This window comes from Lipotes vexillifer, unplaced genomic scaffold (assembly GCF_000442215.2).
Source record: "Lipotes vexillifer unplaced genomic scaffold, Lipotes_vexillifer_v1.1 scaffold1309, whole genome shotgun sequence".
Classification (NCBI taxonomy): domain Eukaryota; kingdom Metazoa; phylum Chordata; class Mammalia; order Artiodactyla; family Lipotidae; genus Lipotes; species Lipotes vexillifer.
Window position 1 is genome coordinate 573,474 of NW_006777513.1, and position 15,642 is coordinate 589,115.

General features: G+C 41.8%; 1 protein-coding gene across 1 annotated transcript in view; it reads left to right on the top strand.

Moving 5' to 3' along the window:
• The first annotated feature begins 234 nt into the window (after positions 1 to 234).
• BICC1 (BicC family RNA binding protein 1) overlaps positions 235 to 15,642 on the top strand; it is a 305,576-nt gene continuing 290,168 nt past the window's right edge. The window contains exon 1 of the mRNA XM_007451161.1: positions 235 to 424. Within this exon, the coding sequence (XP_007451223.1) occupies positions 235 to 424 (190 nt within the window). The remainder of the gene's footprint in view (positions 425 to 15,642) is intronic.

Sequence of the window (15,642 nt, forward strand, 5' to 3'; positions counted from 1 at the left end):
GCCACTGGCCGGGGGCGGGGGCCCGGACCAGGGGCGGCGGGCGGCGTAGGCGGCGCCCGGGGCTGGGATGCGCAGGGGGCTCCGTGGCGGCGGCGTTGGCGGCGGCGTCGGCGGCCGCGGGGGCACGAGCTAGCGCCGCGGCGCGGGGAGCCAGTCGAGCCCGGCGGGCGAGCGGAGGCGGCGGCGCAGGCAGAGCGGCGGCCGCAGCCGGAGCCCGAGCGCCGCGCGCCCACCATGGCCGCTCAAGGCGAGCCCGGCTACCTGGCGGCGCAGTCGGACCCGGGCTCCAACAGCGAGCGCAGCACCGACTCGCCCATGCCCGGCTCTGAGGACGACCTGGTCGCCGGAGCGCCCCTGCACAGCCCCGAGTGGAGCGAGGAGCGCTTCCGCGTGGACAGGAAGAAACTTGAGGCCATGTTACAAGGTAGGCATCCACCCCGCGTTCTCGGACTCCCGGGCTGCGCCCGCGACTCCTTCCCGGACATCCCCGCCCCGCGTCCCGGCGCCCGCCGCTTCGGCCCAAAGCCGACTTAGTTCCCCCGTCCCTTCCCCCTCGGAGCCGGAGGACACCCAGGGAGTGCAGACCTCGCGGGAGTCTCCACCCTTCCACGCCTCCCAGGTCTCCGGGCACCGAGTACCCTGTGCTAACTTGACCGGCTTCAGAAAAGCCGAAGGCCGTGTTTGTACCCGCGCGCCCAAGTTGCGTTCTTGGACTTTGGAGATGCCAGCTTTAGTCCGGACACCTGGGCTATGCCATCCGGACCCAGTCGGACCGCGCAGAGTATGCGTGACTCCCTCCCCACTCTCTGGCACTCTGGAATTCTAGCTCTGTCTCTGTTTCTCTCCCTCCTCTTGTCAGTATCCACTTCCTCCAGCTGAGGGGCCTTGTCTCGCTATTGGGAAATGCTCTGCAGATGTCAAAGCTTAAGACAGGAGTTCCCGCCCCGCACCCGGGGTAAGAGGGGCCAGCAGGGGGGTGAGCGGCCAAAGTGTGGGGATTGTGTCAGGGCAGTGCTGCTGGGTTGGGGGGCAGTGCTTCTAGGTTGGGGGACAGTGCGTGTTCATCGCCTGACAGGCTTATAAAACACATCTTGAGTTACACTGGGTTCATAAAAGCCTTCCCGTATTATGGGTATCTATCTGACTTTGTCTTTCACAATTTGGTGGTGGTTGTTGTTTTTTTTAAACTCCCTCGTTTCTCTGGGACTTTCCCAGGCGTAACAGCTTTAACCATACACGACTGGGAACAAATTTTGACTTTTAATGGGAGGATTGGAGTTCTTAGCGTGAGTGCTAAAATGTCCAACGTCATTTTGATCTTCCCTAAAAATGTTAATTACTAGCTTACCTGTAGTCCCCAGTGTGTTTCATTTCCATCATCCAGAGAAATAAGGTAATTTGAATGACTGTTATTCTTAAAATAGTAGAGGGACCAGGCATTACTTTCACTAAGGGTGCAGTGGTGGATTCATTCAGTAGCTCGTATCTTTATATGAAGGGAGGATTGGAGCTTTCCAACTTACTTTTGTGGCTTGGTGCCTAATTTACTTTGACTTGATCAGTCAGTGCATCGCAGTGTGGGAGCTATTTAGCCCTCCGTGGAAATGCAGTGGTTTTTTAGAACAATTAAGCAGGTTATTTTAAGACAGAACAAGATGTTTTCCAAAACAATAACTTGGTGGAAACAAATAGCAAGAGTGTTTGGTAGGCGTTTTTGGATGAGTTACAAACTCATCTCTCTTTTTGCTTATTTTTATTAATAAACATCCCCAGTGCTTATCATGTCTCTGTCTTACTCCCTCTTTGTTTCCTCCTTAAATTATGTGACTTTCTAGGAGAGTTACTTCTGTGATAAACTGTTCAAATAGGAATATTGCAAAGTGGATTTGGAAATTAAAGCCCCAGTTGCCTTTCAGTAACCTATTTTAGTTATTCCATTTGTTCCGTGGTTCTTTTTTGCCTAGTTCCTATTATAAAACAAAATATTAAATTTATTCAGAAAAATATTGCTGTGAGATTGTTTGGGTTGAACTGATAACACACATACCTATCCTTTCAACAAATTTCTAGTTTATTTTGTACATTTGGAGGGTTGTGAAAGATGGATCTTTTACGTCTTCCTTACCTGTCTTGCCTACGCACATGCAAGTAAAGACAGTGATGTTAGCTCCTAGGAAGCCCTCTTGCATAACCTGAGCTTTAGAAGTGGATTTCTTTTTTGAATCAATTAATTTCCATTTAGAATAAAACGAAATATAGGTAAGACATTTTTTAAAATTTGAAGGCCATTCCCTTTGTAGATATGATATTCTGACATGAGATAGTTTAAAATTGCTTTGCTGTGATGAAGTTTCTTTTACAGAAACTCTTGAGGTAGTATTTCTTCAACAACCTATGAATTAATGAGGTATTCACACGTCAACTCCAAAGATTTCTTGAATAATTGAACATAGTGCTTTGATTAACTTTCCAAAATCACTAATAAGTGAATTATGCCTTCTAAGTAAGTTTGAACACATTTGACAATAGCACCCAGTGCACTGTGTACCAAGGCATTTTGTCATGCATGCTTCCTGGTGTCAAATTTTGTTAGAACCACCATGTTTGAAGGATTAAGACTAGTTTCTGAACCAAACATAATCATGTGTCTCATTGCTCGATACTAGGTGGGTTAAAGCAAGCGTGGGCAACTGGAATCACTCAGACCTAGGTTCCCTGTGGAACCTTGGGATAGTTCCTGGGCACTTCCCCATCAGTTTGTCCGTCTGTAAAATGGGACTGATATTAGTACCTTTCTCTTAGAGTTTTGTGAGAATTAACAGAGGTAAAGCCTAATAAGCTAAAACTTGCCACACTGTTTTATAAATGCTAACAGCTTAATATATATCAGTTGATTTTATTATTACTACTAATAAATATTATAGCATGGATTCAAATGACTTCCAGTGCCTATCACAATTTCTGACAGTAGTCTATATCTAAATATCTAGAGACCAAAAGAATTTTGCAGTTTCATAATTGCAGAAGTAAAATAGAGAACAAGGTAGGAAGTTTGGAAAGTCAACAAATATTCTAATATTGTTAGATATCCTTGGGTGGAAAGTTTTTCACTTGAAAAGTGCCAATTAAGAAAAGTCTGTATTTGCCTGGTTGGGTTTCTGATTTGGATTTGTCATTTTTCCTCGGTCAATCGCCTTAAAATATGTGCAGGTTTCCAGTTTAAATCAGGATAAATAAGATTCTCTGCCTTTAAGTCTACATAGTGCAAATTGGTGATTATAATGCTTGGAATTTGTTTCCAGAGAGACTGTCCTGGGGGTAAGTTAATCTTTAATGGGTTGTATTTTTATTAGTAGAGAAATTCTTCTACGCAATGGACCAAAAATTCAGTGAGGTTAAAATATGGGCAGTAGGGTAGTGGTCAAAGAAATGAAAATACCATTCTTGGATGAATCCCCAAAGAATTGATACACATAAAATCCACCAGGCCAAAAATGTAGGAAAAAAGATCACTAGTTTTTTATTTTTTGCTTTTGTTTTTTAATCTAATAACTACTTTGTAACAACCATGCAGAGTATCTGACACTTCTGTTTGAATCTAAATGAAGATTATTGATTATATCAGTCAACAGTTTTGTAAATGGGAATTGATTTTCATGTTTAGGTTTTTGATGGGGATGGTAGGCCTTGGAATAGGTATGATGGACAACATAATAATAAAGAAAAATTGTTCTTGATTTACTTAATACTGACCTTCAGAATTTAGACTTCATATTTCATGTGGGATCGTAGTATTGATTCATTTCAGTCAATGAAATGTGATTTATGGTGTGCAAAGAGGGAGAAGAGTGGTCTAGAGGAAAGTCTGGGAGAAAGTAGCAAATAAATGGGTCAAGGGTCAGAAATACAGCCTTGGTGTTGGCCAGTGTCCTGAGAGACAAACATGGATTTTGTACATTTATACTTTTCCTTTTCCTTCTTTTGGGGTTGTTTTACATCTTATGATTATACTTTTATTGTTACACTGAAAAACATATACACGTGCTGTACAGTTAAAAGTCCCTACATAAAATTTAGACTCACAGGCATTTTCAAGGTTTGGAATCCCTTGTATTGCATCATAGAAAGAATTGTGGGCTGGGGGCAGTGGCCTGTTTTTATGAATTGAGGTTGATGTCTGGTGGGCTTTTAGGATATTGCTGTTAAAGACATTAAGAACCATGTTTTGGAGACTTCCCTGTTGGCCCAGTGGTTAAGACTCCGTGCTTCCAGTGCAGGGGGCACAGGTTGGATCCCTGGTTGGGGAACTAAGATCCCATGTGCCATGCGGCGTGGCCAAAAAATTAAAAACAAACAAACATGTTTTACACGTTCATGGTGATGGGCAGAACAGGAATCACTGATCACTGCTTGCTTGAGGAGTAGGACGAGCCACTAAAACAGCTGATCACACATTGATTAAAAGCAAGAGCAGCAGTTATATAATTACATATCTTTTTTCTTTTTTTAATTAATTAACTTATTTATTTTTTTGGCTGTGTTAGGTCTTCGTTGCTGTGCACGGGCTTTTCTCTAGTTGTGGCGAGCGGAGGCTACTCTCCGTTACGGTGTGCGGGCTTCTCATTGCGGTGGCTTCTCTTGTTGCAGAGCACAGGCTCTAGGTGCGCGGGCTTCAGTAGTTGTGGCTCGCGGGCTCTAGAGCGCAGGCTCAGTAGTTGTGGAGCCTAGTTGCTCCACGGCATGTGGGATCTTCCTGGACCAGGGCTCGAACCCATGTCCCCTGCATTGGCAGGCGGATTCTTAACCACTGCACCACCAGGGAAGTCCCTACATATATTTTTAATTTGGCAAACTTTAGTGAAGATTGTCTTATAATTTGGTAAATAGATAATAATCTTTTAGATGCTTTTGTGGGATCAGGGAGAGAGGAAGTAAAAATATATGAGAATGGGGGAGTGCTGAAAATGAAAATAAACAAGAGCTAAGCTGAATGTAGTTTTCTAGCTAAGGCTTGTTTAAGGCTAATAAACAAGAAGAACAAATCCAATAGCTTTATGAAGCTGAGTGGTTGAAAGCAAAGTGTTCTTGGCCAGATCTGGATTTGAGTCTTGGTCCTACCTTTAAATAGGGAGCTTGGGAAAATTCATTACCTGCAGCCCCATTTATGAAAGGGGGTGTTAATCATGGTGCCTACATCTGAGGTGGTTGTGACCATTAAGAGAAAAAAAGATGGATGTAAAACATCACAGCGCTGGCCACAGAGTAAGTGCTGAATAAATCACTAATAACCATATGTATTATAAACCATAGTTCATAAAATGCACATTCTTATATTGAAAATTAAAATCAAATATATTTGAAAATGAATTAAATGGTTTATAATAAATGAACATTCACAGCTATCTAAATATTTTTATTGGCTTTCCTGGTAGCTCACCGTTTGCCCAGTGTATTAGCCCCTTGTAAAGGTGGATGAGCATGTACTGAGTAAAGCTGTATTGGACACGAGTGTGGAGTTTTAGATTTTGTGCAGGAGGAGAGGGCTTTGCACTCTCTTTAGCTGTCATTGTTCTTGCCTTGAGTATTTTTCATTCTTTGAACGGTCCGGAGCCCGTTACTTCTAATATTTTTACTGAAGACTAGCCGCAAAAATCCATTAATCTCCATTGTAGTTTGATGTTGCTCTGAACTTGTCATTCATTGGTGTCTCGAAAGAGACTTTTTCAAAGAAAATGTTGTGCCTGGGCTAACGTGTTCTGTTTGCTCACTTGTAAAATGGGGACGATGATGGTCCTATCTTCCAGGGGTGTTGTGAGTGCATAACGAGGTGATGTGTGTGAAAAATGGAGCTCAGTGCCAGGCACGTGGTGTTTGGTAGACGGTACTGCAGCAGCCCCAGCAACCCCGTGCCATGTGATGCATAAGGATTTCAAAACACTGGAAAGCAAATGCTTGTCAGGTGTTTTGTTTTTGTTTTTGTTTTTTAAAACAACTGCATATGAATCTTTTCTTTTTTTCTTCAGTGAAAGTCTTCCTCCAATCAGAAAAGTTTATTATGACAAGAGTAGTAGGCTCAGAGAGCAGAACTGAAGGTTCAGATTGTTTTAGAAACGAAATGAATAAAATCCATCAGAAGTTGTGTAGCCTGGCGGTGAAGAGTTCAGGAACTGCTATCACGCTGGCCTGGGTTGGGGTCCTAACTTCACCTCTTGCAGAGCCCCGCGAGGATGCTGTGAGAGGGTGTTACAGCCCTGCACTCGTGGGCAGGGGGTCAGCGCTCTCCGTCAGTCTTATCTCTGTGAAGACTTCTGGGGTTTTGCTTAAGTTGATCATTGATAAGTTAAAACATAGAAAGGGCTTGTTATATCGATGATTTTAACAGGCAGGAATGTATTTATTTAGCTGTGACTAACAGAAAACCCAACACGGAGCGACTTAAACGAGCCAGGGGTTTATTTTCCTGTTGAAACAAAAAAATCTGGGACTAAGAGGGCCAGGCCCCAAGAGCTGCTCAGGGGCTTCAGGGAGCCCAGCAACCTACCCCCTGACCTCGGCCATCCCAGCTGATGGCTTTGGCCTCATTGGTGCAGTCCGGCCAAGGCTATGCCTTGAGATGCGCCTGTGGTCTCTGCAGGGAAAAGGGAGGGAAACAAAAATGTTTTGTTTTGTTTTTTTATTCAAGATTTTGCCTTTTTGTGTGACAAAGAATTCTCTCTCCTGGAACTTCCATCTGTATTTCTTTGGCCACTCTTTGCTACAAGAGATTCTGGGAAAGCGACTTCTTTTCTAGCTTCTCTCGTAGAAGTAGGCAAAGGAGAAGGGAGTCAGAATGGATGACGAGTGATCCAACCCGTAGTTTCCCCACAAGGGGCAGAGCAGAGGGCACTGTGACAGAAATTCCAAGTTGTGCCTGATGCGAAAGCTTCCCCGTGTCAGAGACTTAGGCCTGCATTGATAACCCCTAGAAATCTAGATGATTTGGTAATGCTTATGTGGGTGGAATTTCTTCTTGGCATAGTCTGGGAATAAATCTGATTCCCAAAGAGAAAACAGCTTTGATCGTGGAAAGCAGTTCTCATGTTGTTACTCCTTTTACAAACAAGACCTGGGGCCCCCAAGTACTGTAACTGTCTTTTTCTCCTCCACTGTTTTCTGCCTGTCAGGTGTTTTTTTCATTGAAAATCATACAACACAATGCAAACGTCCATTTTACCTTTTTAAAAAATTTTATTATTTTAATTTATTTAATTTTTTATTGAAGTATAGTTGATTTACAGTGTTGTGTTCATTTCTGCTGTACAGCAAAGTGACTCAGTTATACACATATATTCATTCTTTTTCATATTCTTTTCCATTATGGTTTATCCCAGGATACTGAATATAGTTCCCTGTGCTATACAGTAGGACCTCGTTGTTTATACATCCTATATGTAAATAGTTTGCTACTAACGCCAGACTCCCAGTCCTTCCCTCCCCGACATTTTACCTTTTCTTACTCTAAGATATCCTTTCTCCCCTCCTACTTCCTCCCCTCCCACCACCCATCTCAATTCACTTTTAGAATAGACAGGTTCAGTGTAGCTCACGCTTCTGCCCTTCTTTAGGGTTTTCTTGGAGTGGCCACTGCAATAGCATCTGGCCAGCGAAGCCAGAATTTGTTCAGAAGATGAAGTCGCTTTGGAGGCAGTTTGATAATAGAATTATCATCAGATTTGTGCCGTGTTTTGCTGTTCAAAATTGTTCAGAATGATGAGCTAATAAAAATACCAGTTGGCTCATCCTTGGTTCGTTCTCTTTATTTAAAAATCTCGTTCTTTAAAAATGCATGGCGGGCTTCCCTGGTGGCGCAGTGGTTGAGAGTCCGCCTGCTGATGCAGGGGACGCGGGTTCGTGCCCTGGTCCAGGAAGATCCCACATGCTGCGGAGCGGCTGGGCCCGTGAGCCATGGCCGCTGGGCCTGCACTTCCGGAGCCTGTTCTCCGCAACGGGAGAGGCCACAACAGTGAGAGGCCCGCATACCAAAAAAAAAAAAAAAAAAAAAAAAAAAATGCATGGGATAATAGTGACCATGAATATTCCTTTATGTAAAATGCTTAATGAACTACCTGGGATGAGGCACAATTTTTAAAAAAATTTATATTTTAGTTTTTTGGCCGTGTTGGGTCTTCGTTGCTGCACGTGGGCTTTCTCTAGTTGCGGTGAGCGGGGGCTACTCTTCGTTGCTGTGCGTGGGCTTCTCGTCGCGGTGGCTTCTCTTGTGCTTCTCTTGTTATGGAGCACGGGCTCTAGGCGTGTGTGCTCAGTAGTTGTGGTTCGTGGGCTCTAGAGCACAGGCTCAGTAGTTGTGGCACACGGGCTTAGTTGCTCCGCGGCATGTGGTATCTTCCCAGACCAGGGCTCGAACCTGTGTTCCCTGCATTGGCAGGCAGATTCTTAACCACTGAGCCACCAGGGAAGTCCTGAGGCACAATTTTAATGCTAACCTATAATGTCTTTTGCAGTGTGGGGCTGATCTTGGCAAGAAACCCTTGTTGTTATGCTGCAAAAGCCACCACATTTGATTTTTAATCCTTATGGTATTAGTATTTAGGGAAGTATCCAAAATGCACAAACCATTAATAGAAACATTTTGTAGATGTTATACACTTATAAGTCTATTTACTACCTAATAAGCTACTAATAACTGTAGTTGATGAAAGCATTTATATTTGTAACACATATTAAATCCTATTCCCATTTATGATGCTGGCATATAAAAAGATAATGCTCACTTTCTAGCTATAAAGTAGTTTCTCTGTTACAGTGAATAAGATAAACCACATATTAGTCTGCATACTGAGTTGCTCTGGAGCTTAACTCTCTTGTATAGGAAGATGCTTAAACATAAGATTTGAAAATTAGCCATTGTATTTGTTTTCAGGTTATGAAAGTAATCAAACTTACTATAGAATACTTGAAAATACAAACAGATGTAAAAAAGAAAAACCAAAAGTCACCTCTAAATCCAGAATCCAGCAATAACCACTGATAATATTTTGGGAATGTTTTCCTGGTCTTTAAAAAGTACGCTCACACATAATTTATTTTTGCAACAGTTATTGAGTTCCTACTAGATGTCAGGTACAGTGTTGGGCTTTGGGGGTGCAGACAAAACCAAGATAGATATGGTTCCTACCCTTGTGTGACTTGTGCCCCTTAAATTCTAAACTGGGATCATACTTCCCTTCTTTTTCACTTTACATTGTATCACGGATATTTTCCATTTCATTAAAGATTCTTGAAGAACATGGTTTTATTATTTAAAAAATTTTTATTGGAGTAGAGTTGACTTACAATGTTGTGTTAGTTTCAGGTGTATAGCAAAGTGAATCAGTTATACATATACATACATCCACTCTTTTTTATATTCTTTTCCCATATAGGCCATTACAGGGTATTGAGTAGAGTTCCCTGTGCTATACAGTAGGGTCGTATTAGTTATCTTTTTAAATGTAGTAGTGTGTAATGTCAATCCCAATTTTCCAAGTTATCCCTCCCCCGCCCCTTACTCATTGGTAACCATGAGTTTGTTTTCTACATCTTTAACTCTATTTCTGTTTTGTAGATAAGGAAGAACATGGTTTTTCTTTTTTTTTTTTTTTTTTTGCGGTATGTGGGCCTGTCACTGTTGTGGCCTCTCCCGTTGCGGAGCACAGGCTCCGGACGCGCAGGCTCAGCGGCCATGGCTCACGGGCCCAGCTGCTCCGCGGCATGTGGGATCTTCCCAGACCGGGGCATGAACCCGTGTCCCGTGCATTGGCAGGTGGACTCTCAACCACTGCGCCACCAGGGAAGCCCCGAGAACATGGTTTTAAATAGCTATATAATATTACCTTGACATGTCATGATTTGCTTAAACATTATGATATTTTATAACATTTTTAGGTGGCCAGGCAGTGGAAAGAACCTAATGTTTCTACTTAGAATGTCCCAGATTCAGGTCCTGGCTCTATCATTTATTGGTTGTGTGGCCTGGGGCAAGTTAATAATTTCTCTGAACCTCAGTCTTCTCATCTCTAAAATGGAATGAATATCACTTCTACATTGTGAGGGTTAAAAATACTGTATGTCAAGCATGCACCAGTGCCAGATGTAGTGCATATACTCAAGAATTGGCAGGTGATGAATGTTAACACTGCTGCCCCAAATACTTTTGCCTAAAAACCTTTTTTTTTCATCCTTAATTATTCTCAGAGGAAAGATTCTTACTAGTGAAAATTTTAGCTCAAAGGGGATAGATATTTTTAAGGCTTTTGATAAAGTTTGCAAAAAAATTTTCTGGAAAGATTCATATGGTAGGCAGAAGAGACAACAAATTTGTAGGCTCTCTTCTCCATGTACCTGTGATCCTACATCCTGGCTTATTTGAGCTGGCAATTGTGAGAAATTAGGAAATAATTGAATCACCAATCCAGAGTTAGAGTTCTGTTTGTTTCTTTCATAGCAAACTTTGAATTATGTTTATCATACCTGAGTAGCATGTCTGGGAATCACTAGTTCTTAAAATCTGTGTGCATAAAAATCACCTGGGGAGATTGTACAAAATGGCTAACTCTGGGCCTCTCAAGAGATTCCAACTCTGTAGGTTTGAATCTGTATTTTATGGTAGGAATCTGTATTTTGAAAAGAATCTCCTGTGAGTCTAATGTAGGTGTTCCCAGGAATACACTTTGAGAAATATTGCTAGATAGTTGTTAGATGACAGTGATCAAAATTAAGAATGTTCAGGTTCTTTTGTTTCTTTGATTCCCTTTACCCCTTTTTTAAAAAAAACTTATTTATTTTTGGCTGTGTTGGGTCTTTGTTGCTGCGCGCGGGCTTTCTCTAGTTGTGGTGAGTGGGGGCTACCCTTGGTTGCGGTGCGCGGGCTTCTCATTGCAGTGGCTTCTTTTGTTGTTGAGCACGGGTTCTAGGCACTTGGACTTCAGTAGTTGTGGCACGCAGGCTCAGTAGTTGTGGTGCAGGGGCTTAGTTGCTCTGCGGCACGTGGGATCTTCCTGGACCAGGGCTCGAACGCGTGTCCTCTGCATTGGCAGGCGGATTCTTAACCACTGCGCCACCAGGGAAGCCCTGATTCCCTTTACCCTTGAGCCTAGTACTTTCTTCATGTTATTAAACCACCTTGAAGCATTTTAGTCTAGGAGCATAATTTATAACTGGCACAACATTGTTTAGAGAGTAGCTTGTAAGGAACTTGGGGGAAGGGCACAACCCTATATATTTCTGTGGAAGGGATATACTGTCTTTATTATGGCATAGCAGGCTCAGAATGCATTTAGTTGTCCTACAGACTCCTATAAAGTCAGGTGTAACAGACATCTGTTTAATATATTATCAAATAACTTAAGAGCATTTTTTATTACAGAAATTTAAAAAGTAGTATGAGGGGGAACTTTTAAAAAGAAGAATAATCATTGGTAATCTCATCTTCCTAACAGCTGTTTTCATTTTTCTGCCTTGAAATGTAGTCCTTAAAATACAGTCCTTGACTATTGGCATAAGGGTTATGTAGCTGTTGTTGTAGCATTGACTACTGTTTTGTATTCAGCATTAATCTAATATAGTAAATGTTTTTGTGTTTCTCAGCAAGTTTTCAGAATTAAAATTTTATGGTTGGGTAATGGTACCTTTGATCAAAAAAATTTTGTTTTGCAGTTATAGACCACCTTATGGTGAATGCGAATTACATAGCTTTTTTCTCCTTTGAAACTATATTCTGAGGAAAAAATTTTGAGGAATATGGTTACTGAAGAATAGTGGCGATTTTGAAAGCAGCAGCCAACTTTAATTGAGCACTTACTATGTGTGAGACACTGTTTTGGTGCTTTATGCCTGTTCAGTCATCTCAGCCTCTCATGCAACAACCCAATAGATACAGATGCTGTTTGGGTCTTTGTTTTATAGACACAAAAGCTGTAACTTCTTTATTTAATTTTAGTTTTTAATGAATTAATTTTTATTGGAGTATAGTTGCTTTACAGTATTGTGTTAGTTTGTACTGTACAGCAAAGCGAATCAGCTAGATGTATACATACATCCCCTCTTTTTGGATTTCCTTCCCATTTAGGTCACCACAGAGCACTGAGTACAGTTCCCTGTGCTATACAGTAGGTTCTCACTACTTATCTATTTTATACGTAGTATCAGTAGTGTATATATGTCAATCCCAATCTCCCAGTTCATCCCCCTACCCCCCCACTTGGTGTCCATATGTTTGTCCTCTAGTTTGTGTCTGTAAGTCCTTTAACTCTGGGGCCTGGGTTTCTTTTTGGAATTCTGAGTGGACTTAGACACTGGTTTTCCTCTTGGGGTTGTTACAGAGTCATAGCTATTACGTAGTGTGGAGACATATCAAATCTGAGTCTAGGATGATAAACTGTACTCCAGAAAAGGTTTTATTGCCTCCTCAGTTCCCTGCTGAAATGCAGAGGGCTGTGGTGGTAGGCACAGAGGTGGTTAGAATTCTTGGTGAGAATGCAGACGTTCCAGAGCGCTGCCTTCTGCTAGCTTTGGTTAAGTTTTCTCTGTTTCTTTCTTTGTGAAACTGGGATAATAATACCTCTCTCCTAGGGTTTTTGTGAAGATCATATGAGAATGTATGTAAAGTTGGCTCGCAGTTGGTGCCCTGTACATGGTCTACATGTTTCAAATTCATTTCTTATCCCTGTGCAGCCTCCAGCCCAGTGCTGTGGAAATACCTGTGTGTGTTTGCAGAGTAAATGGCTCATGATGGATCTGGATTAAAGACTGTACCATTTTGGGCTGGTGGACCTGGCATTGACCTCATAGAACGGAACTTTAAAGCTAGGGCATGTGCTTGGCCTTAAGAAACACCAAATAGTTCTGCCTTACGTAAGTAAGTAAGGCAGAGTAATTCCCTACGTGCAAGGTAGTCTTTCTTCACCCTCAGTCTAGGGCTTGTGTAGAATGTTGTGTTATTAGTGATAGTGCATTAGCGTGGTGTTTTTTTTTTTGTTTTTTTGGTACGCGGGCCTCTCACTGTAGTGGCCCCTCCCGTTGCGGAGCACAGGCTCCGGACGCGCAGGCTCAGCGGCCATGGCTCACGGGCCCAGCCGCTCCGTGGCATGTGGTATCTTCCCAGACCGGGGCACGAACCCGCGTCCCCTGCATCGGCAGGCGGACTCTCAACCACTGCGCTACCAGGGAAGCCCTAGCGTGGTGTTTTGAATGAAGATATGCAAAACTTAATTCAAGTGAGGGTAATGTGGGATAATTTATGGCTGTGTCTGATTAGTTTTATAAATTGAAATTTGTCAAGGTGATTATAATTTTTCAATTTATTCGATTTCAATTTATACAGATTATCTTATTCTTAGATTAATAAATCTCCAGATACTTGTTTAAATACGCTTTTAAAGCATCTCTGATAAGAGATTTTTTTTTTTTATGTTAGTTTGTTCATTGCATCTAGGATACTCACTGAGGTATTTTGGGTTAAGGGAAATAAACCACTCCTCGCAGCAGAGCGGGTGACTGGGAACTCAAGGCAACTTGAGTTCATGACCTGGTCTTTCCACTGACACTGTCATCTTGTATAAGTTATTTAACTTTTTAGGGTTTGGATTAGATGTCCCCTAAAATCCTTTCCAGCTCCAGTATTCTGAGTCTTTTGCACAGTATACAGTACAAACCCAATAGTACTTGGTGTGTGGTGTTAGGGTCTGACTCAGCTCTACATCCATGAGTAGTTTTGGTACGAATTTGCCTTGATCTGAAACACGCACGTGAGCATTCAGAGCAAACGGGGAAGATGCTGGAATGAAGGCAGTTGGAGTATCTTTGGAGGAGCAAGTATTCCCAAGGCAGCTGACCACAAGCTCTGCTTTCTGACATCTTGGCAGTCAGGTTTACAGTGCCCTCTATTCTGTGGGATAGATGTTAGCTAATTTAAGGTTTTCGGCAGTAACTGAGCAGGAATGACAGTGTAAACCATAGTTGAGACTCGCTGGTGCTGACACACTGACACTGTGTTACAGAGGAGATCATATGCTTCCCCAAGTAGCATCTTTTTGTCACATTTTCCTTCCTCCTTTGCCAGTGTGTCCAGTTATCAAGTTCCACGTGCCAGGGTTTATATCTGTCATGTAAACCACTAGAGAAATGTAGCAGGGAAACATAATAGTATTTGTTAGAGTAAAATCTCAATTGAAAAGACATCTATCTGTATGTCCAGATTTTAAGTATTTTCAGAATCGCTTTAATTGCTTATCAGTTATTGAGAACTAGCAAAATATTTCTCTTGTGTTGTACAGAATACCACTAAAGCTTGTATTATCTATGTTCAGAGTTGATTCCTTTATCATATGCTGAGCTTTTGAAGTGCCATTCAAACAAAGTCAATATTTTGCATATTTGTCATTTTTTTTTTTTGGCCACGTGGCATGCGGGATCTTAGTTCTCCGATCAGGGATTGAACCCATGCCCCTTGCATTGGGAGCACAGAGTTTTTACCACTGGACTGTCAGGCAAGTCCCGAAGTCAGTATTCTGACAAGCTTTTATAATGTTTTAAATTGCTTGATTATAATGATTTAATTTTAAAAAGTCAGGAAAATATATGTTTAGCTTTTGTATTGCAGAAGCAATCCTATAAAGAAATGTTTATTTTAGGCCGGGGGACTGTTTTTCTTAAATTAAAAAAATTTTTATATGGGAAATAGGAACCCAAGATTAGCATAGATCTATAGAGTTTTAATTTATTTTACAGGGATCTGTAATTTAGCAAAACATTGCTGGTCATACTGTCACCTAAACAGAAAGATAGCTTCAAAAATATGTTTATTGGGAATTCTCTGGTGGTCCAGTGGTTAGGACTCAGCACTTTCACTGCTGGGGTTGGGTTCAGTCCTTGGTCGGGGAACTAAGATCCTGCAAGCCACACGGCGTGGCCAAAAAAAAAAAATTTTACTATCAGTGAATGAGTATCTGGGATGCATTATCTATGAAAGTTTATTTGACCAAGTCGAAACAAGTAGACTTGAGCAAAAAATATTATTAAAATGGATTTGATTTTGAAGTTCTGTATGAGTCATTAGCTTTCAACCTTGTGAAATTTGTCTCTCATTATAAATTATTCAGGAATAGTGAAGCCATTTGAAAAACCCAGTGGGAAATTACTGTATGTATTAAAATCATGCAGTCATGTAATGGGACTGCATAAGTGAATGAGGCCCTTTACCTTTAAGAGGAATACAATCTAGTGGAAGAGAGGAAACCTACCTGAATTTGTTAATAGAAAAGAAAAGGAGATCCCATAGAATAAGGCTTTGCTTACTTAATGTGCATTGTAGCCTGGGGTTGCCTATCTGTCTCCCACAAGATGAGGGCTTGCGATAGCTAGTTTATTTGGGAAGTACTCTCAAGGAGAGGAATTGAGGGAATAAGGAGAGTCACATGGGGAAGAAGGCAAAGCCGCTACTAATGATGTATAATTGAGTTGGTTACCTCTGAGGGTGATTGCTATTTCTGGTGAGTCGCAGAGTCTGTATCCGTAAATCATCCATATAAGGGACTCAAAGAATCATTTGTCTATCAGCTTCCGTCCCTCCTTGAAGAGGATTGAGGGTTACCCCATGAGGTTTGC